At 39.1% G+C, this 18,091-nt stretch overlaps 1 protein-coding gene across 1 annotated transcript in view; it reads left to right on the top strand.

Moving 5' to 3' along the window:
• POU2AF1 (POU class 2 homeobox associating factor 1) overlaps positions 1-14,309 on the top strand; it is a 34,032-nt gene extending 19,723 nt beyond the window's left edge. Inside the window, exons 2-5 of the mRNA XM_074216646.1 lie at positions 4,344-4,474; positions 4,868-4,910; positions 5,280-5,545; positions 11,197-14,309. Coding sequence (XP_074072747.1) covers positions 4,344-4,474; positions 4,868-4,910; positions 5,280-5,545; positions 11,197-11,508 — 752 coding nt within the window. The 3' untranslated portion in view covers positions 11,509-14,309. The remainder of the gene's footprint in view (positions 1-4,343; positions 4,475-4,867; positions 4,911-5,279; positions 5,546-11,196) is intronic.
• The last annotated feature ends 3,782 nt before the right edge of the window (positions 14,310-18,091 follow it).

The following is an 18,091-nucleotide window of genomic DNA, read 5'->3' as shown; positions in this document are numbered from 1 at the left end:
TACTCTTCTAACTCCTTACGATGCTTCCCTAATCCTCTGGCAATTGATGCTGCCCTCCTTGCTGTGCTACAAACTAGATGCCCCATCTCCCAACTCTGGGCAATTTCATTGCTGTCTCTCATACTTAGAACACTTTTCTCCCTCCTCTTTGTCTCTTGGCTTTCCTGGTTTCCTTTAAGCCTCAGTTAAAAATCTCAACTTTTTTCAAAAAGCCCTGATCCCCCTTACAACCCTCTATTGATTATCAGCAATTTATCATTATATCTATATCTGTATATCTATATCTATCTATCTATCTGTCTATATCTTGTTCATATGTGGTTTTTTGAGTATTGTGTCTCTTTGTGAACTCCTTGAAAGCAAGAACTGACTGGCTTTTACCTTTCTCTGTTTTCCCAAGTGCTTAGCGTATAGTAGGAGCTTAATAAATGCTTGTTGGTTTTACTACCACATGGTTTTCTCAGAGACTCTGAGGTAAACTGTGACAGCAGGTTAGAAGCAGTTCCTCAAGTAGTTATTTGGAGCATGTTGGCATGTTGACCCTAAGGTCATCCCCATTACCTAGGCCTAGTCTTGGACTCCTTGTCACTTAGAGTACTGATGGAGGTAGAGAAGCTGTGGTTGTGTGGTCATGTTGCACATGTTGACACGAGTTTCATGGGAATGCAAACACTGGAGGGTAGCTCCACTCTCTAGCTGCCTTAGATTGATTAGAAAGCAATATAAAGCAATGATTAGTGATATTCTAGAAATACTTTCAGGTAGACTTTGTGTTTTATCTCATGTGGCCAGAAGGGCAATTTGATGAGTTTTCCATGGTATTCCTCAGAACTAACTATGCAAATTAGGTAAAAAATAGCTATGAAACTGTTTCTTTTTCATTATTCTAGAACTGTATATATCTATATGTTTGTGTGTGTGTGTGTGTGTGTGTGTGTGTGTGTGTGTGTGTGTGACTGAAACCAATCTGACTTGTAATATGAGGAGAAAGAAGTATACATATCCTTCGGTTCAAGCTTTATCCAATCCCTTTTTTCCCCATAAAGCAACTTCCTGATTTCCTTTATGCAAAGAATCTAATCTACCCTCCCTCACTGCTTCCAGAACTCCTCAGTAAAATCCTCTTGCTCTGGGAGGAGAGCCTCATGGAAGGAATGTTCTTGTCCTTTAGTTGCCTGTAAGGGCAGGCAGGTGGTATGGTGAATAGAGCACTGGCCTTGGAGTCAGGAGGACAGGAGTGTGAATCTGATTTCAGACTCTTGATACTTATTAGCTGTGTAACTTTGGGCAAGTCACTTAATCCTAATTGCCTCACATCCAGGGCTGTCTCCAGTCATCCTGATTCACATCTGGCCACTGGACCCAGGTAACTCCGGAGGAGAAAGTAAGCCTGATGACTTAGCACAGTACCTCCTTACTCAAATCCAATTCATGTGCTTCTCATGGCATCACCTCCCTGATGTCATGGCCTTATTAGAGAAAGAAATAACAGTTGCCTGTTTAGGAAAAGTAAAATGGGTTGGGGTTGAAGGATGATATGTATAGAATTACCCTGATTCCAAGAGGTAGATCAACTAGGTAGATGGCCAGAGGTAGTCTTGAGGTGTCTGTCCAACATCAGGGACCCCAGCAACAGTTCCAAAATAGAGGGGGAACAACTGCTTCAGTGTGTTCATGTTGTGGGGTACTTTCTTCCCACTTTTATGTGAATGGCACATTGGTACCCCAATTCTACCTCTCACCCCTTGCAGTATTAGTGCTCAAAGAGCCAAGAGTAGAATTTTATCAGTTAGATATTTACAGAACAAAGTCCTGTCCAGGGCCTAAACTGAAAAATCTGGCATGCTTTATAGATATCCACACTTCCTGGCCTTTGATTCAAAGCCTGGGTCAAGCATATCTATAAGTGATAGCAGGACCTTCCTGGCAAAACTTTGGGCTGATACATGGTGGGTTGAACCAGACTATGAGCCAGTTCCCCAGGAAGTCCACAGAGCAGACCTTCCTATTGTAGTCAGTTTGTTCACATGGGCAAGACATATGGGAAACTGATTGGAGTATTGCTATTATTTGGCAAGTTAGCTCTTGCAATCATCAGCTTTGCTATGAGAGGCAATAGGCTAGAAAGTGTCCTAGATATGGGATTCATGTTCAGACATCACTACCAGTTCCATTCATCTAATGACTGAAAAAACCATTGGTTTTCCTACCTAAAGTCATCTAGTCCAATAACCATTCAAGCCTTGCCAAACCCAAGCCCTAGTTTATCCAGACCATCTATTCATTTTCTCTGTTCCTACTTTAAATAGCTCACAAGAAAGTGGGACACATGTGCAGGTTTGGTCCACTCAAGTTGTATGTTTTCTAATGTCAAATGGGTCAACATCACTTCTTTCCTAATTGACTTCATTTCATGTCACCCCTCCCCCACCCCACATCTATTCTAATTCTTTTCTGCTTGAGCCTCTTGTATTTTCCTTTTCACCTCTCTTGCACCAGAGTCCTTTACCTGCTACTTTAAGGAGAAAATACAGATCAACCATTATGAGCGTCCTCTTCTTTTCTATTTGACATATCGAATCCATTCAACATCATTTCCCATTCTCTTCTCCTTTGCTCCATTTCTGAAAAAAGAGATTACCCTTCTCCTTGTGAAGGGTAATCCTCTTCCTTTGTACCCATGCCGTCCTAGATACTCCAGAAGTTTGATCCCCTCAAACTTTCCTCTCGTCTCCAATCTTTCTATTTCTATTGACATTTCCCCAAATTTGCCATATGTGATAACCTTCACTTGATTCTGCCATCCACTCAAACTTGTAACAGTCCTCCCTTTCCCATAGCTAAACTTACATTGCAAAGTCCTATGAACTAATTTCATTCTTCCTTTTCCCAGATAGACTCAGAATCTGACACTGTTGACTACCTCTTTTCTCTTTGTTTCTACAGCATTATTTTCTCCTGATTCTCCTTCTATCTTGTTTGATTTTCTCCTTTGCTGGTTTTTCCATATCCTACTTGTTTCCCATATTTTACTTGTCCCTTTTACCATAATTGTCCACCATTAGTGGACAATTCTTTCTCTCCCTTGGGTCTTATTTAGGATATGTAAACTTTAAAATATCTCTGTTGATAACTGCATTTCAATACAATTGATTTCCTTTGTAAGCTTATATATTTTATTGTGTGCATTTAAAAGCATTATTCTGAAAAGGGGTCAATAGACTTCATGAGACTGACGATGGAGTCCACAACAAAAAAAAAAGGCTAAGAACCTGTGCTCTGCACCCTCTCTCAGTGATCATCATCTACTAGAAGTTTAATGACACTAGATTTATATAATCAGCCATAGTTACTGTCCAGATCTCTAGCTTCAATTGTCTGTTGAATATTTCAGATTGGATGTTGTGCAGGTTTTACAAACTTGACATGTTCCAAATGGAATTTTCATCATCTTTCTCCCCCTCAAACTCATGCCTTCTTCCAACTTCCCTCTTTCTGCTGAGGTCACCACCATCCTCCATTTACTCAGGTTCACAGTCACATAGTCATTTCCCCTTGCATCTATATCCATTCAAAGTCTTGCGGATACTGCATCTTCAAGCTTTCTCATGTCTATTCCCTTTTCATTCATTTGACTTTCATCTTAATTCAGACCTTCATCACCTCTCCCCTGTACTATATCAAAAATCTAAACATGGAATTAGGAAGATGAGTTCAAATCCTGCCTCAAATGATTCTGGCAAGTCACTTAATTTGTGTCTGCCTCAATTTCCTCATTTGTAAAATGAGGTTCATGATGGCACCTATCTCACAGAGTTGCTATGAAGATCACATTAGTTAGCATATATAAAATTTTGTAAATTTCAGAATTTTTTATAAATGCTAACTATGATGATGATGATGACCAGAAACAAGAATATCCAATAATAACTAATGAAACAGGTTATGATAAACTCCAAATAAATTATTGCAGGATTCCAAAGGATGGAAAGCATCTTACCCCCCAAAAAGTTAATTTGGATGGGTGTTAAAAAAGCAGAAAGGGCATGCATGGTTTGAAGGAAAAATAGGATTTCTAAAAGCAAAGAGAGGAAGCCACACTATCTCTGTTCTGGAAGGCAGGTGAAAGAGTTTGGCAGAAAGGGAGGAAAACAAGATTAGGAAAAGGTATGAAGCCCAGATGTGAAAGAGGAGGGAGAATCATCTGACTCCTCCTCTTGGACCCAGACCTTTACATACTTGCAGAGAGAAGAAGCAGTCCCTAAAGTAAGAGGAAGCTTTACCTGGGACAAGACATTGTAAAGGGCTGGGCAATAAGCATGGAATGAAATTGTATTTTACAGCATCTGCTCCTGAGCAGGCAACGGTGCCACCCCGACCATACCAAGGTGTCCGTGTGAAGGAGCCAGTGAAAGAACTGCTGAAGAGGAAGCGTGGCCTTGCCAACAGCGGGCTCACAGTGGCCGCTACCACGGTGAGGAGAGCAGTTGCTGAAAGGAATAGAATTAGATGAGATGGAACCAACACTGGGGCATTCCTCTGAGGGGTGGGAAGTTACCTTTGGGATGACTCCAGAAGTGGGTCAGGAATTCTGAGTTTAGTGGCCTTTTGCTTATTATTGGCATACTCATCAGGGGCCTCACTGCATTTTCCCTATGAAGATAAGCACAACCTTATCACTGTCTTTTTATTCTCATTGATCAATTGCAATAATCTGGACATAATGGGTACATAGTGGGTTTGAGTTTAATTAAATGAGGAGAAAACAATCAGGGATGCCCTATGGCCTTTGAGAAGACCAGCTAAGATGAGGAGCCACTCAAACTCTGAAGGAATCTTCAACCTGGTCATCTCTTCTCTCCTCTAGGTGGTGTTGCCCCATCAACCCCTTGCAACCTATGCCACAATGGGTAAGTCATTTTTAATGCTTCTATCTGGTTCTGGCCTCTTAGTAAGCATATGGGGTATAATGGAATGAATGTTGGCTCTAGAGTCTGAGGATATGGGTTCAAATTTCACCTCTGTGACCTTGGGCAAGTCTTCTGGGCATTAGTTCTCTCATCTCTAAAACAAAGGGGTCAGGCTAGATGACATCCTGCTTGACTCATCCTTGATGCTTCACTTACTCTCTGCCCTTAGTGAAAATATACTTGGAATACAGAGATCTGAATTTTTTATCTTTAGTTCTGTTATACATTGTTATAACAAATCACTTCATCCTTCTAGTCCTCATTTTACTGAAAAACAAGCTCTAACATTCCATGATTCTTTCCCTCCAGGGCCATCCTGCTTGGATATGGAGGTCCCTGCATCCACAATGACAGATGAAGGGACCCTGTGCACAGGCTGGCTCTCACAGCCTGCTCCTGCCACCTTGCAGCCCCTAGCATCATGGACACCCTACCCTGAGTACATACCACATGAAGGTGTCAGCTGTCCTTACTCTACTGACATGTATGTTCAGCCTATGTGCCCCAGCTACACGGTGGTGGGTCCTTCATCGGTGCTAACCTATGCCTCCCAGCCACTCATCACCAACTTCACGGTATGCTTCCACAGTCTGGTCCTAAACTATTGTCCCAAGCTGAAGGATATTCCGTTGTCTTCCTTGTATATTCCTGATGATACTGAGTGACAGAAAGTTCTTTTCTGCCTCTTAATCCTAAATCTCCTTGGCTTACTCCAAAACTTAATTCAGGAGTGCATGTCAGTCTTGATAATGTATTATTTTAACTCACTCTGTTTGGGGTGAAATGCCATCTTCAATCCTTTTCTGATCTATGCTTCTAGGGGACCCAGGATTCACTAATTTCCCCTACTTTTGTTCCTAACTCTAAAGGATTTGGCAGCACCAAGAGAATTAATTTATTCATTCAGAGACAACTGGGCAGGCAGTGGCTAGAGCACTGGACCTGAAGCCAGGAAGATGAGTTCAAATCTGGCCTCAGACATTTACTACTAGTCACTTCATTTCTGTCTCCTTTGGTTTCCACATCTGTAAAATGGAGATGATGTTAATACCTACCCATTGTCAAGATCCAATAAGATAAGATTTATCATATTTTGTAAACCTTAAAATTCCATATAAATTCTAGCTATTGTTATTTATTCTTGTATTTTATACAGAAAGGTGGCATAGTTATATGGAAAAATATTGAATGGAATTCAAACCCATCTAGCCTTGTGAACTTGAACAAGTCACTTAATTGTTATTTTAATTTCTTCATCTGTAAAATGGTGACATTGCCTCCCTTACAGGATTGTTGTAAGGATCTATATGTAAAATGCCTTGCAAATCTTAAAGTGTTGTTTAAATGTTAGGCGTCATTTATTCATTCATTTATTCAATTATTCATTCAAGCAACAAGATTTATTATTGCCAGGTGTAAGAGAATACATTCTGGGGGAGATGCAAAGATAAGTAAGATATGATCATTGCCCTCAAGGAATATATGATCCTGGGAAGATACTTTAATGCTTCAAAAAAATCCAGGATTTTATTCGCGTGGTTTTTTTATTCCCTCCTTCAGTACAAACTTCAACTACTTTCTTTCAGTCTTGGTAAAAAAGATACCTCCTTACTAGTAGACTACCTGGAAGAGTAGTCTCAGCCAGCTAGATGACAGAATGGACAGAGCTGGGCTTAGAGTCAGGGAGCTTGAGTTCAGATCCAGCTTCAGATGTTTGCCGACTGTATGATCCTGGACAAGTCATTTAACTTCTGTTTGCCTCATTTTCCCAAACTGTAGTATGTGAATAATAATAATAATAATAATAATAATAATAATAATAATAATAATAGCATTTACCTCTCAGTGTTAATGTGAGGATAAAATGAGAAAATATTCATTAAGCGCTTAACAGTGACTGACAAATAGTAGTTGCTTCAATAATTACTTTTTTTCCTAGCCTTCCTTCTGGTAATGAGTCTAGTTCTTTTCTTATATAGTTCTCTTTTTTTTAGCCCAGACAGTAAATAAATATACATGACTATGTATGTACACAAATATGAGAAAATTGGAAGACTCTGGGCTTTCTTCAAAGTGAGCTTAGTAAGGACTTACGAATGAGACAGTCCCTGACACTGAGAAATTCTCAGTCTCAATGGTAGGTACTATCTCCCTTAGGGATTTGTATTTGTATATACTAATAATAACAACTAACATTTACATAGTGCCTACCATGTACTTCACTATGTGAAGTGCTTTACAATTATTATCTTGTTTGACCCTCTCAATAACCCTGGAAGGTAGGTGCTATTTTTCTCTCCATTTTATAGATGAGGAAAATAGACAAACAGAGAAGAGGTGACTTGCTCAAGGTGGCACAGCTAGTGTTTGAGACTGAATTTAAATTATAGTCTTCCTTATTTCAGACCCAGTCCTCTTATCCATTGAGTCATCTTAACAGGGAGACAATACATATAGGAAAATAGGGATTAGGAAAGAGGTTTTTTTTTTTTTTTCCTGGGTTAGTGAGTTCAGTTATAGGTCCATTAAAACTTTCCAGAGGCAGCTAAGTGGCACAATGGACAGAACACCAGCTCTGGACTCAGGAGTATCTGAGTTCAAATCTGGCCTCAGACACCTAGTTGTGTGGCCTTGGGCAAGCCACTTTAACCTCATTTGCCTTGCAAAACCTAAAAAAAAATGTTTTAAAAAAAAGACTTTCCAGAAGCAATAGTAATGCTGATTTTTCAGAGTTATCTGAAGCATATATATATTCAATGACTCACCCAGGGCCACATGGCTAGTAAGATTATACTAGCTTTCTAAGTATTTGAATTCAGTATTTCTAGGTATTTGAATTCTAAGTATATTAACTCCACGTCCAATATTCTACTCACTCTTCTTTGATGCAGAAATACACACCAATAACCCCAGTGAAAACTAGTATATTATAAAAATATAAGGTGTGTGAAGTATTAAGGGTTTAGAGGAATGGGGCAGCTAGGTAGTACAGTAGGTAGAGTACCAGCCCTAGAGTTGGGAGGTCCCGAGTTCAAATGTGACCTCAGACACATAATAATTACCTGAAAAGTCACTTAATCCCATTGACTTGCCAAAAAAAAAAAAAAAAAACCCAACAAAAAATGAGTTTACAGGAGTTTAGAAAGTACTGCAGACTGGGGGTCTTTGAATGAACTGAAATTTGAGCTGAGCCTTAAAAGGTGGGTGGGATTTTTTTCTTTCTTTTTTTTGTTTTTTAAGGTTTTTGCAAGGCAAATGGAGTTAAGTGGTTTGCCCAAGACCACACAGCTAGGTAATTATTATTAAGCATCTGAGGCTGAATTTGAACTCAGGTACTCCTGACTTCAGGACTGGTGCTCTATCCACTGTGCCACCTAGCCGCCCAGTGGGTAGGAAATAACAAGGAGAAATAGGGTAGGTGTGTGTTTGGGGAGACAGGGGGAGGTAGTAGTAGTAGTAGTAGTAGTAGTGTTTTTTAAGTCATTTCAGTTGTAGGGAACGGAATCAACCAACATTGCTCCTGATATGCTTAGTACCATGGAAAGCATTTTTATTAGCCCTGGACATAGAACCAGTGAGTAATCTGATCATATGCCCTATCTTCTTTGTACCATCACCTCTTTCCCAAATATGAATCACAGCATTTCTAAACTGGAAGGGAACTCAGAGAACATTTAGGCTGGGTACTCTTAATTTTTTTTAATGTTGCAGACCTTTTTGGATAGACTGGTAAAATGTATGCCCCTTTCTTGGAATTATGTTTTTCAATGTACAAAACAAAATATATAGAATTACAAAAGAGACCGACTATGTTGAATCAGTCCAAATATTAACAAAATGAGTTCACAGATTCTAGTTTAAGAACCCATGATTTTACTCTAACCTATATCTGAACAAGGATGTCACTTATATTGTACTTCTGGTTAAAAACTTCCTGTGAGAAGCAGCTTTCTATCTGTTGTGGGATTTGGTTCCTTCCAGTTCTAAATATATGATCTTATGTTCCTGTGAATCTATGATTCCACTTTGGAGTAATTCCAATGATAAGGAAGCTTTTCTTTACTTCAAAATACAAATTTGTCTCTTTACAGCTTTGATCTGTTGCTTCTCTGGCAGAGCAAAGTTTTATCTCTCTTCCTCTTGACCACCCTTCAGATCTTGAAGATAGCCATTCTACCCTCCCAAAGTCTTGTTTTCACCAGGTTAAATATCCTTAGTTCATTTAATGATAAGTGCTTGAGGACCTTCACCATCTTGATTACTACACAGTCACCCTCCAGCTTATCACTGTCCTTTCTAAAATGTGACCTCAAGAAGTAGATCCAGTGTTCTGTATGGTCTTACCAGAGTAAAGAGTACAGGGCTCTATGGTCTCTCTCATCCTAGGCACAATGCTTCTCTTAATGCAAGCTAAGGCAGCATCAGCTTTTTCATTTGCCTTATTGCACTGATTGACAGCAAACTTCTTCGAACTAACTATAGAATAACCCAACTTGTAGCTTCTCTCACTTCTAGTCTTTGGAGAATTCTTGAGATATCCTTGCATCTCTCTTTTCAGATTCAAAAGGCATTTCCACTCTTTTCAGCACTGCACCTTTATGGAAGGGCAGAGGGGAAGGAAGGAATGATGGGTTAGACTCTTGATTGGCTTTAGTTACAATGACAGAATTAATAATTATAATAATAATAATACAACTATATAGTGCTTTAAGGTTTTCCACACACTTTACAAATATTATCTTAGTAGATCCACACAGTAACCTGAGAGGTAGGTACTATTATGATTCTCATTTTACAGATGAGGAAACTGAGGTAAACAGAGATTAACTGATTTGCCTGGGGTCTCACATCTAGTAAGAGTCTGAGGCTGGATTGGAATTTAGGACTTTCTGCTTCTAGGCTCAATGTTCTATCCACTGCACCAATAAGAATTACTCATATTATAAAACACTTTACAAATTCTTTTTCTAGTAGCTCTGTGAGATAGAAAGTACCAGTGTTATTATCTCCATTTTATGAGTTCAAGAATGTTGTGATATATCCAGATATTGTGTCAAAAGTAAGATTTGAACTTATGTCTGATTTTAGAGGTATTACTCTTCCTACTACATCACAGACTTCTTTCATCCTTATTTAGTCCTATCAGAGTTCAGGATGCAGAGCCAAGTGGAGTCAGATTTTTGAAGTCTCTGAGGCAGTTAGGTGATTAGAGCATTAGAACTGGGGTTCAGAAGACTCTGAGTTCAAACCTGGCCTCGGACACTTAGTAGCTATGGTGACCCAGAGAAAGTCCTTAACCTTTATTTACTTCAGTTTCTTCCATTTTAAAATGAGAACAATAGTAGCATCTGTATCCTAGGACTGTTGTGAAGATCAAATACAATAATATTTGTAAAATGCTTAGCACAGTTCCTCCTGGCAGATGGTAGACAACAGATAAATGCAAATTATTATTATTATTATTTGAATTAATCTCTCAGAATACACTTAGAAATAGTACATGTCCTAGACCCATAATATTCACTTTGAGAGTCACTACTGTATTGCTGATGTAGACAGGAAAGGAATCCATCTGTATCTTCTATTAAATAAACTCAGGGTACCTGGCTTTTCTGGTGATGAAACCAATGTCAGCCCTGTATGTAGGCAAAATAGGTACATATCTATGTGAGAAAGTTACTACAAAATGCCAAAGTTGGATCTCATCAAATTGCCACAGTGCCTGTAATTCTTATTATTAGAGTCACTCCTTCAGGTTTTGGCATTGTATTCAGAAGATGCTTGTTAGCTTGTACCAGAAAGGGGACAATATATTTCTCATGAGTAGTCATCATACAATGGGTAGTTTATAAGAGTAGCTGTCACCTAGCAGACTTGAAGCAATGAGACAAAAAATGGATGAGTTTTGATTAAAGGTACAGGGCTAGAAAACTGGAGCTTATGCTTTGGGGGTTCTGATAGTTGTGGGCAATGTGTTCATGAATGGGTGTGTGTGCATATGTGCCTGTTCTCGTAGATATACTTGTAAAATGTGGTGTATATAAAGATCATAATTTTACCCTTGGCTGATTTCTGGGGATACCATATGGGCCTGCGTGGATCCCTAGGGTTAAGAGATTTAAAAAGGGCTGGATTAATGAAAACATCCACTTGGAAAGTGCATCAGACAGGTAGACTTCCCTTGCAATGTAACTGACTGTCCTGTGCTTTCTCATTCTTCCCACAGACCAGGAATGCCACACCAACAGGGGGGCCTCAGTTGGAGGGTACAGAGCACCAAGCGCCTCTGACATACTTCTCCTGGCCTCAGCCCATTTCAGCTCTACCCACTTCTACGCTGCAGTACCAACCCCCAGCCCCTACACTCCCTGGGCCACAGTTTGTACCACTTCCCATATCTATCCCAGAGCCAGTCCCTCAAGAGCTGGAAGATACAAGGAGGGCAATCAATACTCTGCCCATAGAGAAACTACTCCTAGATGAAGAAGAAAGTGATACATATGTGATGAATCACACTCTGTCTGTGGAAGGGTTTTAATATCTGGGGCTTGGTTTATTCTTGTCTAAACATTGAATGTAAGTCTTGTGAATATACAGGGGATTCATTCTGACACATTCTGTCTAGTGCTAAAGTTATGGAATCTTAGAGCTAGAAAGAATTTTAAAGTCACTTTGTAGCCTCTTTATTTCCTCCTTCCCTTCATCCCTTCCTTTCTTCCTTCCCTCCCTTCCATCCTTCCCTTCCATCCTTTCCTTCCTTCTTCCTTTCCTTTTCTCTCTTTTCACTTTCCTCCCCTCATCCTCCCATTTTCCCTTATCTTCCTGCTTGCTTTCCTGCCTTCAAGCTGCTTACTTCCCTCCTTCATTTCTTCCCTCCTCCTTTCCTTCCTTTCTTCTCCAAGGAGCATTAAAGATATTAGAGCTTCAGCTTTTTATTTTGCATTTGTTCAATTTAGGTATTAATTAAACACTGACTCTATGCTGCACACTGTGCTAGATACTGAAGATCCAAAGGCAAAAGTGAAATAATCCCTTTCTTCAAGAAAGTTACATTTTATTAGTGAATTTCTTATGTCTCACTTTCTCCCTTAGAAGAGGCCTCCTTTTGGGTGTCTGTTGTGTATTGGGGAAATGGTGCTTCCCTAGCAGCTGAACCCCATCACAATCATTTTCTACCCATCTCTGTAATTTTGACAAACATGAACTTTTTCTTCTCCCAACCCCTCTGTTCCCACTCCCTTCTTTGACCTTGCCAAGAAAGGCAGCCAGGTAGGGACCCGGGGCCAAAGTCCCCGAGCTTACAATTTTCACAGTTGCTTCTTTGTTTATGTTGAGCTGTTTTGGACAGGTTTACAGTTCACGTGGCAAGACCACAAACCACTGAGGCTTAGGGATAAGAAGAGAGAGATAGCAATGGGGAGGGAAGAGATAGTGCCAAAGTGTGAGGAAGCACAGTGTGTGTATATGAGTTACAAGAGAGAGTGACAGAAGAGATAGTTGTGGTGGTGGATAGGAAAGAGTGATAGAAAGGGGCAATGTGAGAGGAAGTGACAAAGGAGCAAGGGTTGTGTATATTTGTGAGAGAGATAGTAGAAGAGGCAGAAGAGAAAGAGGAGAAAGAGATAGTGACAGATAGAGAAAAGGATAGTGGGAGGGATCATAGGACCATAGACTCAGAATTGGGAAGGATATTGAAGGCTGTCAGATCCAAACTCCTAATTTTGCAAATGAAGAAACTTGGTCACTTGTCAGCTACTGAGTGAAAGAACCAGGACTCAAACATTCTCGGACCAATTCAGAGATTTTTCCACTCTGCATCTATAAGGAAGGGCCCTGACCAAAAGGATTTACAGGAAGAAAAAGGACTGACCCAGCCCTGGAGAGACAGATGATTCTTGAAAACTGATCATAGGGCAGCTAGGTGGTACAGTGGTTAGAGCACCGACTCTGGAGTCAGGAGAACCTGAGTTCAAATTCGGCCTCAGACACTTAATAAATACCTAGCTGTGTGGCCTTGGGCAAGCCACTTAACCCCATTTGCTTTGCAAAAACCAAAAATAAAAGAAAAAAGAAAGAAAACTGATCATAAATTCAGAGGTAAAAGGGGTGGTATATGAGAAAAAGGCTGGTATGAAAGACACAAAGTGTAAAAAACAATTTAAGAGAAAAGGAAAAACTTCCTTTAGATGCTAAGTTTAGTTTTTGATCCCTAAGGAGGTTTATCAGAAGATCACATCCCTTTACAAATGTGATTATTAACCTGACTGAAAAGTAAGTATCTGACCCAGTCCTACAGATGCAGCTAGGTAGTATAGTGGATAGAATGCTGGACCTGGAGGAAGACTTGAGTTCAAATTTGACCTTAATTCTTAGCTATGTGACTCCAGTCAATTTAGCCCTGTTTGCCTCAGTTTCCTCAACTGCAAAATGAGGCTAATGATGGCAACTTAACCACCCAGGGTTGTTGTGAGTATTTGGCCGACAGTAGGCATTATGTTAGTTCCAGTCATCATTATTATTATTATTAGTTCCTGGTCCTTTTCAGATTCATACTGATATACCATAGTCAAGGTATCCAAACTCAGAGATGTTTAATAGGTTTGCAAATATATTTTAATTTTCACAAGGACATTCTCCAGACAGATTGGTACTCTAGGATCATCCAGAACCATGACATCTCTCCTTTAAATGTTAGCCTTTCCAAGGGTTCTCCAAAGGAAAAAAAAGTGACATTTGGTTTTGTTTTTCATCTTTGCTAGGAAAACATTCAATTTGTAGTGAGAGGAGATTCATTCAAGCAGTAGCTGGCTAGGTTGAAGAGTGGGCTCCAGTAACCTGCCTTCTACTGTGTACATAAGGCATAGACATAAAGTCAGAGTGAAGGAGTTTCCAGGAGAATGTATAGAACTTTTGATTTGTCTTTTTCAATGTTTTAATGAATAATTTCTGGTAAAACTTACTTTCCTTTTTTGATTTTTTCTGCTTTGCTACACTCAGGATTCATTTGGTTTTCAATTTGTCAGAATGTTGTCCAAAGAAGGCATGGCTCATGTGGTGGACCTACTGCCTGCATGATTTGTTTCCCTGTTAAACAACAGTGGGTAATAGATTTGAGGGCTATTTTTTAATTTGGGGGCAGGGGAGGGCAAATACAAATGAAAGTGTTTGCAACTGTGGTTAATAGACTTAAAGAGGCCGAGAGCCCAGTCAAGAAATGAGATCATATATATATATATATATATATATATATATATATATATATATATATATATATATGTATTTGCTCACCTTTATATATTGGTAATTTTAGTTCCTCCTCCAATCAGAGCATCCTGAATGTATTCTTACATTGGAAATTTTCTCCGGTTTATTTTAATAAAAACAGAAACATTTTCAATAAAGACTAAAAGTAATTTTCTAATGCCTAAAGTGCTTTATTTCCTATCACATTAATCCTACTTGGCTCTTAATTCAGTAAATGGTGTCATAATATAAGGATGCTTACTTACATGGTGCTGTGTTGGTTTTGCAACTTGATACACATCACTGGGAGATAAAAATCAACCCTGGATATGTACTACAGTTATGTTTTCCAGACTGTACATAGAGGGCCTGCCGACATGGTCTCCAATAAAACTAAACTCAAGGAAGGGAAGGAAATCTTAGTTCTCCAACTAGTCTCATTATTGCCTGTACTACTCCTATGCTAAGGTATCCAGAAACAAGTTTTGTCCATTAAGTTGATTTAGTTCAACAGTCACGTATTAAACACTGTGTGTTGAGTTCTGGGAATATGGAATCTAAATAAATGAAACCTAATTACTGCCCTCAAGAATCTTCAATCTATTAACCAGGGGGGTAGAAATAAGATAAGTACACAAATAACATAAGGCAACATTCAATAAGAAAGAACCAGGCAAAAAAACCTAAAGAAATTGGGGGGGGGAGGGAGAGGAGGAATCTCATCTGGAATAAGTTAGAATCATGGAATGCTTTGTGGAGGAATCACAGAATTAAAAGGCCTCAGAATTGGAAGAACCCTCAGAGACCATCTAATCCAACCTGGATTGAAACAAGAATCCACATAAACCACAGGGGGTATGGCAGTAGATAGAGCAGTAGGCCTGGATTCAGGAAAAGTAGTTCTGAATTCAAATTTATTCTCAGAGACTTGAGGCTCCTAGGTAGCACAATGGATGAGTGTCATGCCTAGAATGAGGAAGACTTACTTCCTAAGTTAAAATCTAGCCTCAGATATTTTCTAACTGTAAGGCCCTGAGAAGTCACTTAACCCTGTTTGCCTTGGTTTCTCCATCTGTAAAATGAGCTGGAGAAGGAAATGACAAATAACTCTGGTGTCTTTTGCCAAGAAAACCTTAAATGGAGGTTACAAAGAGTCAGATGCAACTGAAAATGACTGAACAACAATGGCAATTTATTAGCTGTATAATTCTAGGCAAGTTATTTAAACTCTGTCTGCCTCAGTTTCCTTACCACTTAGCTGCCCTATGATCAATTTTCAACAATCATATGTCTTTCCAGGGCTGGGTCAGTCCTTTTACTTCCTCTAACTCCTTTCAGTCAGGGCCCTTCCTTATAGATGCCGAGTGGGAAAGTCTTTGAATTAGTCAGAGGATGTTTGAGTCCTGGTTCTTTCACTCAATAGCTGACAAATGACTTCAAGTCTCTGGGTCTCAGTTTCTTAATCTGCAAAATTAGGGGTTTGGATCTGGCAACCTTCAATGTCTATGATCCTGTGATCACTCCCACTGTTCTTTCCCTTTATCACTAACTCTTCTCCTCTTTGCCTTCCAGTTTGATATGAAAATCAAATGAGATAATTGTTGCATTTAGCACAGCACCCATAACCTATGGTACATAGAAAATGTTTACTTCTTTTCTTCTTCTATTTCAAGACCTCCAATGAGGGGAAAATTGCCACTTTGCCAGGCAAGCTAGGCTGCCTTTGGATAATTCTTGTTGTTTGTAAGATAGTTTTTATTGGTGTCAAGTGATTATTTATCTCATTGCAAGTTTCACTGACCACTTGTAGGTTTTTTCTCTGAGACCAAAACAAACAATACTAATTACACTACAATGCCTACACTAGGAAAGGTCCAAACTACTCATAACATGGAAGACATTCAATGCTTGATCCACTATACATTAGCAAATAATGGTCCATCTTTGTCCCTACAAAACTCCTTGGTCCTCACAACTCTCCTGTGATGATAAATGACATTTTATTTTTTATTTTTATTTTTATTTTTTTTTGGCAAGGCAATAGGGTTAAATTACTTGCCCAAAGTCACACAGCTAGATAATTATTAAGTATCTGAGGCCACATTTGAATTCACGTCCTCCTGACTCTAGGGCCACTGCTCTCTCCACTGCGCCACCTAGCTGCCCCCAGTAAATGACATTTTAAAAGCTCTTTAAAGATACTCTTTACATACATTATCTCATATGAGAATCTAAGTCAGTTATTGAATGAAGGATTAGCCTAAGAATCACAAAAACTTCCCAATTACATGTAAAAATATTAACATTAATTTTTAATTTATCTATCCCACTTCTAATACATACTGGTAATACATACTGAGTGACCTGGGTAACTCACAGGACTTGAGGCAAGGCTTTGAGATAAAAAGTTTCAGAGAAGGGTTCATTTCCATTGGTGGAAGATGTCTTCTTATGCAGGAATTCCTTATCTCAGATCATAGATCCATTACCTATCCTATCCTAATCTCATAATGACTCTATAGAGTAGGCACTCTAGAGTATTATCACCCCCCTTCTATCAGATTAGGAAACTGAAGCTGAGAGAGAGAGAGAGAGAGAGAGAGAGAGAGAGAGAGAGAGAGAGAGAGAGAGAGAGAGAGAGGAATTTGCTCATTTATTTAGCTAGCAAATGTCAGAGTCATGATTTGATCCTGAATCAGTCTAATTCCAGGACCTGCAATTTATCCTCTGCTGCATACTGTCTTCTCAAGAGGGCTACAATCCAAACCTGGGAACTGTATCAAGAGGATCTGATCTCCCACAAAGGAACAGCAGCATCTGTTTTCTCCTCTATAGTCTTACTTTGCAATACTCCATTGTCCCATTCTATAGACATGCTGCTGAAAAAGAGCAGTCTGACTTCTTGCCAGAGGTGGTTGAATTTTAGTGAAAGGAAGAATTGTTATAGGAATGATGACATCTCTCTTGAAACAGCAAGAATATGGAAATACATTTTGCATGACCACATATAGAATTATCATCATATTGCTTGCCTTCTTAAGGGATGGGGGAGGAATGGAAGGAGAAAATTACTCAAAATTTTTAAAAATTAATGTTAATATTTTTACATGTAATTGGGAAATATTTAATGAAACAAATACAACTCTTGCTCTATTTACCTGTTGGTCTATCTATTGGTCTGTTCGTCTATTTATCTGTTATCTATAAATGAAAGAAAAACCTGCTAGAGTGAGAGAAAATTGTAGATTTTATTCACAAACCTTGCAAGATATGGGTGCCTTACCTAGAGTGAGGCACAAGGTAGCATTAGAACATCAGGTAATTTATAGTCTTCAGAAACTCCCCTCCCTCTTAGATTTTCATAGGCTCTAAGAGTTTGAGTTACAATCTAAGAGGTCCACCCATCTCATGACATGCCCCTAATATGATTCCCCCACATTATATGACAAATTATATGCTCATGAACCCTGACATCACAGGGGGTGTGTGGGATAATATACAATTACCTAATTGTGCAAACTCAGAGTTGCATTAGGTCAGGATTTCTAGGTCACTCTTGACTCATTGAGAAGTGAATTCTTCTAATTTTAGGTTTGTCATCTCTGGAATGGGATTAGAAAAACTCTCCCAGTTTTGTGATTGGCTGGGGCCATTCCCCCTTTGTACTGGATTCCCTAGGGACCCCCCCCATACCCTGTGAAGATCAATGCCCTACATTCCTCACTAGCTATCTATTTATCATCTATCTATCTATCTATCTATCTATCTATCTATCTATCTATCTATCTATCTATATCTATCTATCATCTATCTATCTATCTATCTATCTATCTATCTATCTATCTATCTATCTATCTATCTATCATCTATACCAGACA

Source organism: Macrotis lagotis, chromosome 1, assembly GCF_037893015.1.
Source record: "Macrotis lagotis isolate mMagLag1 chromosome 1, bilby.v1.9.chrom.fasta, whole genome shotgun sequence".
Lineage (NCBI taxonomy): Eukaryota > Metazoa > Chordata > Mammalia > Peramelemorphia > Peramelidae > Macrotis > Macrotis lagotis.
Note: the sequence above shows the minus strand (reverse complement) of the source record. Positions and strands in the feature narration are given on the sequence as shown.